The sequence below is a fragment of the Sinocyclocheilus grahami genome, unplaced genomic scaffold (genome assembly GCF_001515645.1).
Source record: "Sinocyclocheilus grahami isolate Dianchi unplaced genomic scaffold, SAMN03320097.WGS_v1.1 scaffold164.1, whole genome shotgun sequence".
In the NCBI taxonomy this organism is placed as follows: domain Eukaryota; kingdom Metazoa; phylum Chordata; class Actinopteri; order Cypriniformes; family Cyprinidae; genus Sinocyclocheilus; species Sinocyclocheilus grahami.
The window spans coordinates 1,223,888-1,240,564 of NW_015505343.1; the positions used below are offsets into that span (position 1 = coordinate 1,223,888).

General features: G+C 40.2%; 1 protein-coding gene across 1 annotated transcript; it reads left to right on the plus strand.

The window, feature by feature from the left end:
* Nucleotides 1–3,478: 3,478 nt before the first annotated feature.
* LOC107593113 (inhibin beta A chain-like) lies at nt 3,479–13,289 on the plus strand. Its single transcript, XM_016282711.1, has 2 exons — nt 3,479–4,263; nt 11,101–13,289. Exons 1-2 carry the CDS (start codon nt 3,867–3,869, stop codon nt 11,871–11,873), a joined length of 1,170 nt encoding a protein of 389 aa, XP_016138197.1. The 5' UTR covers nt 3,479–3,866; the 3' UTR covers nt 11,874–13,289.
* Nucleotides 13,290–16,677: the final 3,388 nt, after the last annotated feature.

Genomic DNA, 16,677 nt, shown 5'->3' on the forward strand with positions numbered 1-16,677 from the left:
AATTCTGATAAAAAAAACTTGCAATTGTGAGTTACAAAGCCAGAATTGTGAGATATAAACTGTGAATTGTGAGGGAAAAAGCCAGAATGGTGAGGTGTTGCAATTACATTAAGTGAGAAACAAAATGATATGGCAGGTGCTTGGAGGTGTTGAAATACATGAGGGATTGATGACATCAGAAAAAAAAAAAAATATATATATATATATATATATATATATATGCAATTGCAATTTCACTGGCAATATCATGAACATCTTGGTCCTTACGGTGATTTGTTTAACAAATAGCATAGCGCTATATATCTGGCCAACCAATGGCAGATGTTTCCAAAACATTGCTTATTTTTTTGTTTTTGTTTTAGCTCCCCAACCAGCTTGACACAGCTCAACCAATGGTGTGTGTTTGGATCTGTCTGTCCAACCAATAGAATTTGGGAAACATTTTATAAGCCATAATTTAAAAAAAATGTAAAAGTGCATAGAAATCACACACTTCACCTTTAATGATGGCATTTAATTTACTGTAGATGAATTCAAAAGTTTGGGCCATGTGCCTCTGAGTACAGTATAGGCTGATATACAGGCCACATGGGAGAATGCAGCATAATGAGCATGACGAATGCAATGGTTACGCAGATTGCGCTGGAATGTTTTGGCTCTCGTTTCCCATCTTTGCACTTCTCCAACAGCAGAGACACTAGGGTAATCGTCGTTAGCCTATCTGACCTCATGACTTGGAGATTTTCCCTGTGGTCTCCAATGAAACTCACACAGGGAGGCAGAGTCGATTCCGGTTTCAGATAGCGCATGGCCCAGACAGGCTGACCTACAGCCTCTCTTTAACCCCAAATCCTGGAAGGGATAGACAGCAACAGAAACAGTGTGCGATAGAAAGTTTTGAATCCTGGAGACGCTCACATCTGGAGAAAGATTTAGTCATTCAGTCCATCGCTTTCTCTAGGGTTGAAAATACATTTTCCCTGCTCCTTCCTCTCCCTGTTCTCCATTCACGTTTTAATGGGACGTTGTCACCCTGCCGTGACGGTGAGGAATCACGTAACCCCCGTGTCACCAGACTCTCATCCCTCTCTCCGTTATGTGTCCCCTGATGAGAAGACAGAGATGGAGGAAGGCAATCCATCACCTACTGGTGACCCAAATCATCCAGACTGTCCCGCCGCGAGACATTTAGACATGAACAGCTAAAGTTAAGAAACGTTTCCTTAGACAGTACTTGCAAAATGTAATTGCTACAATAGGACTGCGTGGAATTGATATATTTCACTGATATATTTATCTCCTACTTTGTATATTCAACAAGTCGGCAAGTTCTAGGTGTTTACTGTCATGTGATACAGAGTATACACGAGGTCATTGCAAGTGTGTTGCTTGCTGAAGTGCTGTACTAAAGCAGTAACAGCTCTCCTGTCTCAGGTATGAGGCAGAGACTGCAATGGCTCATTTTAACAACCCTAATAAAAAGCTAGTCTCCACACAAACATTCAGTGCCTGAAGAAAGAAAAGTTGTCTTGCTCTATCTGTTCTCCATTCCCTATGTGAATAACTAGCTCAAATTCAAACTGTAAAGCATTTCAGAAAATCAAAAACTGAAAAAGGAACCACCACAGTCATTACAACAACTGATAATTTTGGCCTCCTCAGACCACAAAAACATAACGTCAGATTTCGCAAGCATCGTGTGAGAATTCAGTGCGGTCATGATTTGATGGTATTACACAGCAGCGACTTCCAGATTTCCTCTTCTCTGCCGTCACAACACAAGCCATGATTATTATGATATAACGGTTTAATTCTCTTTTCCAGTTAGTCCACAGGTCTCGGTCTAAACCATGTAAAGGGGAAACAGTATTAACAACAAAACAACAACCATATTTAGAATCATCCAGTCTTTTTCAGTTTTCCAGCAGTTAAGATTTTAAAGGTTCTGACATTTCTAGAAATGAAGAGTAGAATTTTTTTTTTTACTTCAAACCAAGGCAAGCAGTAAACCACTGAAAAGATGTTGCATATCCCATATAGAAAAACTAACAGTATATTAATTATTTGGATGGTATCATCAGTATAATGACTTCAAGGATACTTGGGGCCAAATGTGAATTATTTATTACATGAGAATTCACCAAAAAATAAGAGAGAGACTGTAATATGCAAAATAATACTCAAACTTTCAATATCAAATAATGTGAATTAATACTCAGCCCTGTACTCCATGGGGGTGGGGGGGTGGGGGTGGGGGACACATTTCTTGACTCTCTGCAATGCGCAAGTTTGACCACAAGAGGGACTCCTTACAGTGATATGTTACATGTTAAAGTGATAGAAATGTGATACAGAGAAAAGAATACCTTAACCTGTTATCCAAATCAAGTTATTAAACATACATACAAATACGGCATACAACTCAAAAACAACTCTAAAATATTGGTGTGAAATGATATCATTTAATAACTAGGATAAAGGCAGAAAAAAATACTAAACACAAATAGACCCCTTGATTCACTATGCCCCAGACATTCTTATATTACAAAACCAAAGGCTGACTCTCTCAAGGCAGACTTTAGACACTGACTTCAGTCAGCATCACTGACGAAGGGGGGTCTCCTGAATCAGAACTTTGAGTAATCCCGAATTAGCACATCAGCATGTCTTATATGGTAAAAAATGTCTACGTAACCCACGGCACATTGTGACTCGTATGACTGCGGGATCCCTCATGCATGTTTTGGCTGATATGCAGACAAACGACCCACACATGCCCTCGACGCAGCCTTTGATGATGTCACAACCCCAGCTGTCTGTCTCACTAAGAATCCCAGACATCTGTCCTTGGTCAATTAAACAGGAAGTTAGCCTTCCGGGCACTTCCTGGTGAATCTGCGCACAACATGTGTTGCATGTTGTAGCAGTAAAGGGAAGCGTGGAGTACTTAACGCGCACTGCTTCAAAGTGACGTCAAGACGTTCTTTCTTCAAGGGAACTGTTTAAATGAGAAGAAAACTGAAGTTCTCTGAAAATTACCACTGGTAATCTCCAGTTGACCAGAATTGACTAATACATTTATGAGGAACTGCTGTGTCACCGTAAAACTCTCGAGTACTACTACAATAATTCAGTTTGACAATTTGCCAGACTTGAATTTTGTGAAATGCAATCATGTTTTAGAGGGTTCATAATACAGAAGTGTCTTGCACTTAAAAACAGCAAGCCTGTGAAAACTTACAAATGAATGAACTTAGTCACTTAATAGCTAATCACACTTGTCATGTCTGTCAAGCAAATTCTACTACGTGCACCGTAAACCCGTTAGAGGGAAAGTTGCTCTGCCCTACAAATAGAACAATAAAAAAAAAAAAAAGGAAACGTAAAGAGAGGGAGGGAGAAAGAAAGAGGGGAGGGAGCGAGGGAAGTATAATTACTCTGTAAGAGAGAGGAGTAGAAGTAGAAACAGAGAGAGACAGGGGAGCTAGAGCCAGTGAGAGAGTCCAGCCCACTTCTACAAAACCATTCAACTCCTGCACAGTGAGCAGTCCCAGACCTCTTACGAGCACACTGCTTCCCTGGGTCACATCCAGAAGCCGACGGCCGATCCTATACAAACTTCCCAAGGACCTGGAGAGGGAGAAAGCCACTGACAGATCTATTCCGACCAGCATCTCTTCTCACAACTTACCAGCAAGGATTACATTTTTCTCCTCTCAAATTTTGGTCAGATTGAGCTCATCCACAGGCAGACAGGACAGTTCTTATCTTACTTTGAAAGGAACTTTCAAAGTAAGTTGTTCATTTTGCAACCTGGTACAAACACCCTCCAGCTCTCTTCAGCAACTGATACTTTTCATTTAAGGATGTCCCCTGTTCTGAGTGGGATCTTCCTGCTGCTCATCCAGACCTGCTCCCTCAGTGCCATGGTCACCAAAGGGAGCCTGGCAACATCCGAACAGGCAGCCACGGACTGTCCCTCCTGTGCCCTGGCGCGGCTTCGAAAAGGAGAGGGTGAGGACGAGGGAGCCCAGCAAGACGTGGTTGAGGCAGTGAAGAGACACATACTTAACATGCTGCACCTGCAAGAGCGCCCCAACATCACACACCCGGTGCCTCGAGCTGCGCTCCTCAATGCCATTCGCAAGGTTCACGTGGGACGGGTGGCCAAGGACGGCAGTGTCCTGATTGAGGATGAGGCCAGCAGCCGTCAGGACACCGAACAGGCAGAACAGACAGAGATCATTACGTTTGCTGAAGCCGGTGAGTCCAAATTTCTAACAAATGTCTAGAGAATGAGCTTAGTCCTTAAATACTTTAAAGTAAATCGTTCGGTCTTCCCTCGAGGGATGAAACCGGAGGGGTGGGTTAATAAAGCTGTTCAACTTAAGTCTGAGGAGTTCAGGGAAACCTGTTGCCACCGCACAAAGTCAGAGCAGTTAGAAATAAGCTGCGGCAATTCGCTCCCCCTCTCTCAAGGTTCCTGCAAACCTCCTGCTGGTTTAGAGAATCGGTAATTATCTGCTAGGGCCCCCCAGGCTTCTAGCCGTAAGCTCTGCACAGGAGCACTTCCTTGGGGACTGACAGTCACCTATGTAGCTTCCCTATGTGACTGAAGAGGGCTGAGAGAGAGATAAAAAAATCATAACGCATAGGAATAAAAAAGGACTTCTCCGTATTATAAGAGGGAAAAGAAGGCTGTTCAGTTACTGCCTTTGTGTTGGGTTTCAAAGGCAGTTGAAAAAGCTTTGTCGGCAGCAATGAGAGCTGTTCAAAGGTGCTGTCAAGCCCATGATGTGAGGAGAGATTGGGTTCTTCTCCGAGTCATGCAGCTCAAACGGGTCATGAGTGACACAGAGCTGTGGCGTGCTGCAGGAGCTCTCAACAGATGTGTCAGACCTAAAAAGCAGCAAAAAGAGCAATTGGATTGCTTGTCTGAAAGATGAATGTTTCATGATTTTAGGGAACAGAGACTGTAACACTGCGGCCTTGTGGAGAGAATTAATATTTAGAATGACATTATAGGAGTAAAAATGAATTATGCATTTTTAAAATGGAATAATAAGTATACAAGAGATGTGACGTAAAGTAGAGTAAGAAAATAAATCCTTTAAGACAAGATGTCACATGAAATAATCCACTCACTGGAACTAATGAAATATACTACAATATGCAGGATTCCCCACACGTTTTTTCCCCCACCACTTTTTTTCTTCCCTGAGTCATTCATGACTACTGCAAAAGTGTTTTCAAAATCATTTTATACAGATGCATTCACAAATAGCAAAAAAAGTGAACATTTTCATTCGCTGCAGAAATTTCCATGACTTTTTAAAATCTTCCACATCTGGAAATTTAAAATGCACAAATTTTTCCAGGTTTCTCATGACCATGAGAACCCTGTTTATGAGAACCATTCCCTGATAATCTTTTGGTGCCGAGACTAAAGCAAGTCACATTACAAAACAAATTCAGCTCATGCTTAAGTGATGACAAAAACCTAGTTATGAGACACAGAAGGAAATCCGTTAATAATCAAATCTATATCAAACTTTTATCACGTGGATTGTTAGTGCAAGTATTTATCCCCTCAACCTCAGACACATATATTGGTTCTCAATGGGTATTTGATAACGACTGGGGGGGAGATGAACTGTCCCTCAGGCTGAATGAATAAATCAGGATTACAAGCTTTCATTCAACTGCTCACATTGCAAAATGTCAAATTATGACCAGTAAGGGCACAAACCAAGCACATGGTACATCATAGCTCAATTTCTCTGGACAGCAATCAGACTTTTCAATGATGTCTGGCTCCATCACTCATCTTAGCGAATTGGACTAAATTCAAGGCTGTAAATAGTACAAAATAAGTTGTTTGATGGTCTTATTTTTATAATAAGCAGTGGGTGGAGTGTTTGCATTATTGAAATTATAGTTTGAGACTGCAATACTTTCTGTCAGGTGATAATTTTTTAAACACGATTCATAATCAAATCTGACAAACCAAATCCAAACCAAAATACATACATCATCTCCCCTTATGTTCACTTACGGGCTTTTGTTACAAATGAAAGGCAATCATAAGCGTGCAAAAGCATCCATCACCTGCTTCCGCCAAACCATCGCAGTGTTGTCGCACAGAAACCTCGCGATAACTGTTTCTTACCCGAGCTCGTGCCTCGTGAGAATTCCCGCTCGACTTCCATTCTCGCGTCTGGATGCAAATAATACAATTATAACATTTTGCGGCCCTTGAAAGTTTATTGAGGCTCCTAGTTGGGCCAATTCCAATGTTGCTGTTCAAGCATCATTTAGACTGCAATGTGGCACCATATGATATTTTTTGGCTTTGGCATCAAAAGCAGAGACATAACTGTAATTAGATTGAATTTCTAAATACTGTAATGCATAGTTGTGCATGGTGCTTATTTCATACTGGTTTGGTTTTTAAGACACATGTTGCTGCACTGCATCACTGTAATGTTGCATTAACTGGGTTGTTTAGACAACTGTAATTATGTGTATGATGTAAGTCTCAGACTTCTGCATACACTATCTGTCTGGAAGCTTGTCCAAGAATATGTTCTCATAATTGCCACACATACAGGTAGACATACACATATCTTATAAAGCCATGGAATATAAGTATATGAAGTAACAGCATTTAGTAGGCCACTATTCATGAATGATCATAGGCTGATTTTATTTTCAATAATTCAGAAGGTTTATTAAAATTAAAGCTATTTAATGGTTGTTTATAGATATCAGTTTTCTTTGCATGTCTGTTGTTCTCTTAAATTGTGTGCTGATTAGGTTCAGAAATCACATTGATGAAGATATCATTTGGCAGATACAAGGACCGCAGAACCTGAGGCATACTGCATATATTGTAGGACATACTTGTTTAAATTATCTCTAACATGCAGCATTATGGCTGAATGAACGCTACATGGTAAGACTGATTACTCTCAGTTTAAATGTGTAGCCTGAAGGCATGAGCAATCAGTGTTTGTGTATGTTAGCATGACTGCAAATAATGAATAACTTTAGTCTGCAGACTTTCAGGCAGTAGCTAAGGGTAAGAAATAACAAAGATTTTAACTATTAAAAACACTAACAAGTGCTTTTTAAAGCAACCATATGTAAAGAATTTGCTCTTTCCTTGACATGTCACTATTACTGCTAAACCTTGAGAGTGCACCAGAGGTCATTCATAAAATGTGGCCAAACCTTCTGCAAAAGTTTATTTTCCATTAAAAGTTGCAAAATGGATAGCCTTTGCTTCCAAACCAAAGATAAAGATTTAACAAATGCAGAGACTTATAAATAGTATGTACCATGTTCACTATTCTTTGTCATTGAATTCCACTGAAGCCATGTGCAGAAACTTCAAACAGAAGGCGCATTGATGATATCACTGTGGATGCTGTGAATGTGTGTGGGCGTTCAGTGTTTGGCCTTTCTGATGTCAATCAGGCGTGCAGGTTGCATATGCAAAGCTTGACATGTTCTGAAACAATGACTCAATATTTACTTTGTTTCCTCGTTTTGATCTCCTCTTACTTGCAAAGCAATTTATCACAGGGAAAGCCCTATAATCACTCCCTCCAGAAATGGTTACAGCAAGGGAAAGAAGATGTCCCAATTTTTCATGTGCAAACAGTTATTTTTTTCTAGATCAAACACTGATTTCTTTGCAGAAAAGAGAATCTGACTTCCTTCAAGATCTTGCAAAATAATACGAAGAATTACTATTTAAAGGCAATATAAATAAAATAGTAAGTATCTTATTTTGGGGCTACACTGTCAGCATGCTAAACCTTACATATTACAAAGCCGCAAAGTATCGCCTTTAAACACAGACCACATTAAAAAGCCTCCTTGTTAGCCGAGGATCCCTTAGCATTAGTGTGGTCAAATGGGTTTCTCAGGTTGCAGGATACTTCGCTGCTCGTGACATTTTGTAATATGCTACTTAAAGCTTTCTTGGCTTCAAGGTACAGTACTATAGTGAAGAAAGGATGCTGCAGCATCATGCCAACTATGCTCATTTATTACTTTGACAGCTGATGCATCATCCAAACCTGTTCATGAGAGTGGGTTATTACTTGCAGATGTGAGCTTGATAGAAGAGTAGCGAGCATCTCAAACCTACATCCAACCTTGAATCCTGAAAAATCAATCTGATAAGTAAGATATGAATTGCAACTATCCATATAGATTGTCCCTCGTGTTTTGTTAAATCGCAGTCTTGAAAGTGCCCGTCCTTCAGTTATGCAGCATGGCCTTGAGCCATGTTCTGTGGATTCTTACCAAAGGTTAGTAGGGGGAGGCAGCAGTAACTCTCCTCGTTACCCTCCTGGTTCCCTGGGAGCTGCGCTGGCCTGCAGGGGCTGTCTGAAGCTGGTGATTCTTTGCCGCTGGATGGGGTGCCTGACTTAGATGGGAGCAGTAAATCAGGCCTGCTGTTGGTGCCTGAAATGCCTGTGGGTGATGAGGACCAGATAAAGAGGGAACAAGGCAGTTTGGGGAAGAACATTACAAGCATGCTTGGCCTTTACGGCGCAAGGTGTGGTATCGTGAAGTGGCTCGCCGGTGTTAGTGACACTCGCCGGAGAATGTATACAAGACTCTACAGTGTTATGGTTGGGAAATGAGGTTTAATTGCACTTTTTGTTTGTTTGCTTCTCATGCTGGGATGTAGAAAAGGCCATGAATGCCATTGCAGCAACATTCTAGTGGTTTTCTGGTCTGTTCAGCGACATTATAATGTGTTTTATGATCGCAGTGTAGATCTCTGTTGTATAGTTCCTCGGCTGCATTTTTATTGGGTTTAGTATCTGATTTGGATCTGCTTTATAATGCATTAGAGTAGCAAGTGATCGTTATCCAGATGATAATTGATTATTGTTTGAAATATATGAATACCACATGATACTACGGCTCACAGTATGCTCTAGCGCAAGAGTTTAGTCTGTGAAATCCATCCTCGCTGCTGACGGGACTGTGTTTGAAATATGTTGCATAACAGGCGAGGAACTCATATCATTCACTCCCACACACCATTAAAAGAGTCATATTTTCACCTTCAGACTTTTATTTCTAATTTAATATGTTGTTAGGTCAAAGAAGAAAATCGGTCAAGAATCTTTCATTCCTGAAGGGATCCAGAAAGTGTTTTCATGTTAGTACCTAGCGTCCTTCCCTTATGGTGTTTGATGTAAGAACTAGCCATTGCTGAGTTGTCAGCAAGACCTAGGGAATATACATCAATGAACGGATGCCTCATTCCACCTGATCCATTAAGCACCTGTTAGCACTATGTTCTTTGAACTAGCATATGTGATCTGCACGGAAAACCTGTTGCCTTTAATCAGCATTGTCAACAAATTAGTCAAAGATAAATAGTGCATTCTATAAGAGTTAACTAGGAAGAGTACAAACAAACTCCATCCAAAGAGGCGTGTTTCAACAACCTTTCAGGTTGCGGACTTCTTTACTGCAAAAGCATTCTTTGAGCTTCAAGCACTGGGGCATTGCAAGCCATACAATGACAGGAGGCCAACAAGGAGATGAAAGAGGCTGATTCCCCCTAAGGTAAACCAGATAGAAAACGGGATTATAGAACACATTAACTAAAGCCATGTTTAAAGAGGAGTGGACACCCCCCCCTCCCCCCCACAGACATACTTAAGTTCCCAGGTGATTCTATACTACAGCCACCCGCCCCTTTTGAAGACACGGAAAGGGGGAGGGGAGGAATGTGTAAATGTTATTCTCCATCTTTGTGTGCAGGACAGCTGTGCAAACTGTGCCCTTGCGGTTAAATTGGTGTTTATTGTTGAGGGATTACCGCATGGCTCTTTAGTCCTTCTCTTCAAATTTCAAAATTTCTCTTTGCTCTCCAGCAAATATATTCAGAAGCTTGCGGAGTTGCAAAGCTCCAGTGGTGATCTTTCTTCTTGGGCCTGGGCCTCTGCTCTGGAGGGGCAGTTGAAGGGTTTACCCAGCAAAGCAAATGCTAACGATACTCAATTCTTTCACTGGGTGCAGATTAAAAGGGAAACAATGTGTTAGCCACTAATGGGGGGGGGGGCATTATTTTTAGACTGCATTTGTGCAGCTCACTTGTGTTTGGACAGATGGGTTTAGGCCAGGGATACTTAAATACGCTCTCGCACACATACACACTTGTAGATCAATGACGTTGTTATTACGTCGTAACCCTGTAAATATGTTGTGGTACATGATAGATTAGTATATTGCTTAATACTTGTTGTAAGAGGCTTCTTACTATTAGCAATGACATACAGGACTTGTATGCCAAGCCTTCAACTAGGTGGCCAGTTTAACAAGAACTCAGCTACAGTATAAGTAAGCAACAGTCAATGAGAACAGCCAAAAATACTGTCCCAACAAGGGTTTAGTGGCTTAAAAACCAGTTGAGTCAGTAAATGGAGAGGATTTGTTTAGAAGTACCCAAATGATCCATGAACTGAGATTTTCCAGAGGCCTTGCCTCTGTCTATAACACTGTGGGAATCAAAGCCAAAGGGAACAGTCTTTTACAATCCAGTGAGACAGCAAGCCACATGCCACATCACTGCTTCCAGCTGTATGCTGTATGTTGTCATGGCCATTATGTGTTACTAGGCTAGCAGATTCTTAATTGCTCAGTTAACTACCTGGAGAGGTGATGAAGTTGGTTTTAAACCCTCAATTATTTCAATTCCAAGGTGGTGCAGGAAGAACCAAGCGGGAGGGATTGTTTGCTTGCAATTGTGCGTGTAGGAACAGCTGATTCACTGATTTGACGTGCAGGAAAAGGATGCATGACTGCATACATCTATGCCATTTATTAATAGTCGTACTAAACAGAAGAAGATTGTTTTGCGGAAACCTTGAAAAACTGGTCACTGCTGGCACAAAGCTAAAGTGTTCCACCGATGCCACCACTCCCAGCGTCAGCTCTGATGTGGCGGGCACACCGTCTCCAAAGTCAACTAGAGCCTCAGGCTAAAGTGAAATACAAGTACGATAACAAAATATCAGCTCATTTGACTAATCTCTGATGTTTCCTTCTCTTCCTGTCTCTCAGGTCAAGCTCCAGGGTTTGTCAACTTTCTCATCTCCAAGGAAGGCGGTGAAATGTCTCTAGTGGAGCAAGCCAACGTCTGGCTCTTTCTTCGACTGCCAAAGGGCAACCGCACCCGAGCTAACGTCACCATCCGACTGCTCCTGCAGCAAAGTACGGGGGAAAAGGTTCTGGCAGAAAAATCTGTGGACACGCGGCGCAGTGGCTGGCATATGTTTCCCGTTTCGGCCAGCCTGCAGGCGTTGTTGCAGAACGGGGAAAGCACGCTGAGTCTGCGTGTCTCCTGCCCATTGTGCGCTGATGCTCGAGCTACGCTGGTGCTCGTGACTCCAGGGGGTGGCGAGCGTGAGCAATCCCACCGGCCGTTCCTCATGGCTGTGGTGCGACAGATGGACGATCTGTCCCAAAGGAGACGTCGCAAAAGAGGCCTGGAGTGTGACGGCAAGGTACGCGTCTGCTGCAAACGCCAATTTTACGTAAACTTCAAAGACATCGGCTGGAATGACTGGATCATCGCTCCCTCGGGGTATCACGCCAACTACTGCGAGGGCGACTGTCCCAGCCATGTGGCCAGCATCACCGGAAACTCGCTGTCCTTCCACTCCACGGTCATCAACCACTACCGCATGCGAGGGTATAGTCCCTTCACCAACATCAAGTCCTGTTGCGTGCCGACTCGTCTGCGGGCCATGTCCATGCTCTACTACAACGAGGAGCAAAAAATCGTCAAAAAGGACATCCAGAACATGATTGTAGAAGAATGCGGCTGCTCGTAATTCCGCTTTGGGAAGAGGAATGGTAGGAAGGGAGAGACAAGGTTGGGTGGTAGGGGCGAAGACTGCAGCCCCAAAATGAATGAAAAAGAAGAGATGCAGAGAGAGGAGAGGAGAGCTCCTCTGTCTTTATCTCACTGCCTCAAGACAAACTCTCACGTAGACAGGCCTCTCTTTCCCTCGACCGCTTGTGCGTGGTCACCTTAGAATCCGATGGGTATCATGTTACAATGGGTATCTGTAACTCAGAGTAATCTCTGTGGCACTTTCAAAAGAGAAAAGAAATATAATATATTTTTGTTACAAAGCAAAGGGAGCAAGGTCAGAGAGTATTTATGCGGCCTACTTTGCAGCGCAGACGTGCACTGCGGGAAGAGAGATGATGTAGATGAGGTGCCTGAAAAAGAAAATCTCAAAACTATGCAACTTGTCAAGTATTATGATATATTTTTCATTGAGGTGTTGTTTGGTCTCTTAACTATTTACTTTTACAAACGTAAAAAAAAAACTAGCGTTAGCTAGTTTGTTGACTTTTTATACCTTGTACGTATGTTTTACATATATGTTCGATGTGTGTGTCCGTGTACAAAACTGCGTTCATGTATGTACAGTGTGCCTACGGGAGTATTCGTGTACGTTTGTGTGCATGTCTGTTCGTGTGTGTTGTTGAGAGATACTTGAAAGAAGTTTGACGGGCTGCTGGAACCAAACATTTCTCTATATTATTATTCTAATTATTCTGTTAATAGTGTTATTTTGTTTAGATTTCTGTACATTTTTTGTTATCTTATAAAATGAGACGTTAAAACGTTTACAGTTTTGCACTATATCAACATTTCGATCAGCGTAGCCACATATACAAATATGTTTATAGAGAAAGACTAGAAGCACTTCAGAACAGACGTACCTACATAGCATGAGTCTAACAAATGAGATTGTTAAAAATAAACAGGGAGGTTTGAGGGGAAGGCAGAGATGACTAGCATATCAGAGGACCATGTATACACATGCATTTTACAAAATAGTGCATTGGTTTTTTTACTCAACACCAAAGAATTTAGGTTAGTGTTGCCTACCATATTAGGCTGTCTCCGAACTGTTGTTCAGAAGATACCAATTTGTCTTTCAGAAGATTGCTTTGTTCTCCCTACAAAGATGTCCAGGTTAGCAAACCGAAAGACCTTTAAAACCGTTTCTCAATGTCCCACAGCAGCTCACTCCTGTGTGTGCTTTTGCACTGCTGCACAGTCCATGCGCGACTGGCCATCTAAATGGTTAAACAGCACTTAAACCAACCTTTTAAAGTTTGTTTTTAATTATGAATTGTTACAAAAGTGAATGCGCAGCATTAATATTTAATGACTTGTGCAATTGGGAAATGAATAACTATTTAGGTATTTTGCGATTTTTCTCACCAAATGTTAAAAGGATCTGCAGTGATCCAAACTAAAAAAAAAAAAGCTTTTGTTTTGCAGATGTTCATATTTCCGCTTCCCAACATGAAATATTTTACCACTGTGCAATGTTGAAAAAAAAATTAAGCAATTTGGGAAAAGAAAAGAAAAGAAAAATAACTTTTGTGTTATATTTCGGACTAAGAAAGTCTACTATTTTCAGTATGTTCCTGATTCCTGGGAATGCGTACAAAATGTCATAAAAGAAAAACCCTATTAAAATGGAAAAGATAAATAGAAATTCAGAAAAAAAAAATATGTGTAAAGAAAGACATGTTGTATATTTTGTTTGTTCGTTCGTTGTTATTAAAAAATTATTGACACTGAAATAAGTGGACTAAGAATAAAAAAAATATTTTTTATTCTGTAAATATGGAAATCAAGATACCAATATGTTGCATTGCTTTGTTGTACAAATCAAAAATGTGCTTGTGGCAATTTTTTTTAATCTAATTTATTCTACAGTATTTTGTCCTTTGCTTCACCATTAAAGTTAAAATGTTGTACACTAAAACATGAGAAAAGTGTTGGTTGTGATTTCTTGCACAGAACACATAAACACATTTCATTTCAAGACATGAAAAATATGGAGAAATTATAAGATACAAGAAATGTGTAAGTAAAACAGTACTAACAAAGCACAAGCCCTACAATACACAATCAGAGAACGGTTTACAGGACAAAATCAGAAGCATCCAAAAGCCACCTAAGAGAAGACTAGAGGAAAAAAGGAGGACCGTTTGCATGCTAAATTATGATTATCAGGAAAGAGAACCAGATGGTGTCTATATAAAGCATGTTGCATGCAGAGGTTTGAGTTAAATCACGGTGGTTTTGGAGGAGGTGGACCAGCCATCATGAACCATTACTGGTGTATGACACATAACCACAGCATCCCCCCAAGACGCATGCACACACACGTGCAAGAAAACATCAACAGCCTCACAAACTCCAGACCCTTCAGAAGCATTTCACACACCTCCTCTGTCCTAAAATGTAAAAGATAATAGTTTAGATGACATGAAGTAGTGTGTCGGAGTTCCTGGTTAAATCAGAGCTGTCTCAGGCTAATGACAGAGAGGAGCAAATGGCTGGCAGTGATAATAATTCAGTAGCGAGCGATCAAAGAGCTGCAGCGACGGCATGCAGGAGCTCAGAGTCTGCGGCCAGCAAAACAGAGGATGCTCATTCATTTAAAATGCAATTTTTTTAAATAGTGCAAGTGCTGGATGCTAAGGTAAGCATTGGGGTGTCATTACTTTTTTCTTTTCTTTTTCTTTTTCTTTTGAGGGGGCATCAGTGGCAGTCCTGGCAAATTTGCTGCCCCAGGCAAGACATGACAGAAGAATAAAGAGTTCGATATTTTTGTACTTTTAAAGTTCGAGGTACAGCTTCTGAATAGCATGAAAGGGAACCTGGGTTGGAGTTCCTGGTTAAATCAGAGCTGTCTCAGGCTAATGACAGAGAGGAGCAAACGGCTGGCAGTGATAATAATTCAGTAGCGAGCGATCAAAGAGCTGCAGCGACGGCATGCAGGAGCTCAGAGTCTGCGGCCAGCAAAACAGAGGATGCTCATTCATTTAAAATGCACTTTTTTTAAATAGTGCAAGTGCTGGATGCTAAGGTAAGCATTGGGGTGTCATTCCTTTTTTTCCTTTTCTTTTTCTTTTTCTTTTGAGGGGGCATCAGTGGCAGTCCTGGCAAATTTGCTGCCCCAGGCAAGACATGACAGAAGAATAAAGAGTTCGATATTTTTGTACTTTTAAAGTTCGAGGTACAGCTTCTGAATAGCATGAAAGGGAACCTGGGTTCAATTACCAACATTTTTTTTTTCTTTTAAATAAGCAAATGTAACAGCTGAACTTGACAGTCATCACTATATAGCAGCTTTGACATTTTGTTCCACAGAAAGAAAAAAAGTCATAGTAGTTTTAAATGACGTGAGGGCATAGATGGTGACAGAATTTCAAGTTTAAAGGACATGATGGTAACACTTTCCATGAAGCCAAGCCCGCATTCATAATACATTATAAGGGTATTCTTGAGGCATTATAATTAATGTATAACGCATTATATATAAAAAAAAATATGTTGTTTCATCTCATAATCATAACTACAATTATAAAACATTATAATACTTACTCATTAACTTTTAAGAGTATGACACAATGAGCACCATGTTAAATCCACTTAATTTCTAAAAGTCTCATATCCTAATATTTTAAATTTAAGATCTGCACAGTATCTTACTACATCTTGTGAGTGGTTAGGACTGGCTGAGTGTTTTGATGTGAGCTGATTTAAGCTCAGTTGTGATATGTTTTAGTAGCAGACTTAGGTTAAGGTTAGGGTTGGTAGAATCAGTTGACATACTTGTAAAGTTACTTATAGTCAGTACAATATCTGTTTGAGAAACATCGAAATAAATTATTGGCAGGTATTTAGCAGACACACTATAATATGACTGGTAATTGACATGGAGTTTCAAAGTCACTCATCAACAGTTGTCTAAAGGGTACCATCAAAATAATCAAACTGATATTGCAATAAAAACAAATATATCATATTGATATCACATGATATGATATCTGATCTTATGGATGTCTGAGAAAAATTCTTTCTCTTATTATTATTATTTATATTTGGTCTTTGTCTGCTTTAAGTAAAGTAAGCCTTTTGGATGTTTTCATGAATGTATTTGTCATTTTACAATAAAAACACTAAGAAAATGTACTAAGTTATTGTAAGGAGCTTAAACAATATATGAGACTTATAATGCATTATAACCGTGGGAAATATAATCTATTGTAATTTAAGTGGATGCAACGTGTTCATTGTGTGTTATAAATCATCACACTCTAAAAGCTATAATCACAAATAAGTAATTATTATAATGCATTAAAACTGTTGTCATGATTATTCATAAGATGATACAACATATTATGTTTTTTTTTTCAAGAATACCCTTATAATGTATTATAAATATGGGCTTCATAGAAAGTGTTACCCAAATGATTAATGGAACGTGCAGCATGATTCGACTAAACAACTTTAGACATGTGAATGTGATTTCTCTCACAGTGTTAGACAAACATTTTGTTGTTGCTGTTGTTGTTGTTGTTTTAACCTTCATGTTGTGTTCTGGTCATTTTGACCCAGAGAGGATTTTCTTTTTCCTGTAAATGTTAGCTAATGTTATCACTCTTCTTCTTTCTTTCTTTCTTGGGCTAAAACTCACACAGGTTATACTTTTTTTTTATCATTTTTGTATTTTTGGGGGATTTTTTTCATGTTCACATTTGTACATGTGTGCTTGCAAACATGTGTAGCTCATGTGTTACATGTGTAGCTCA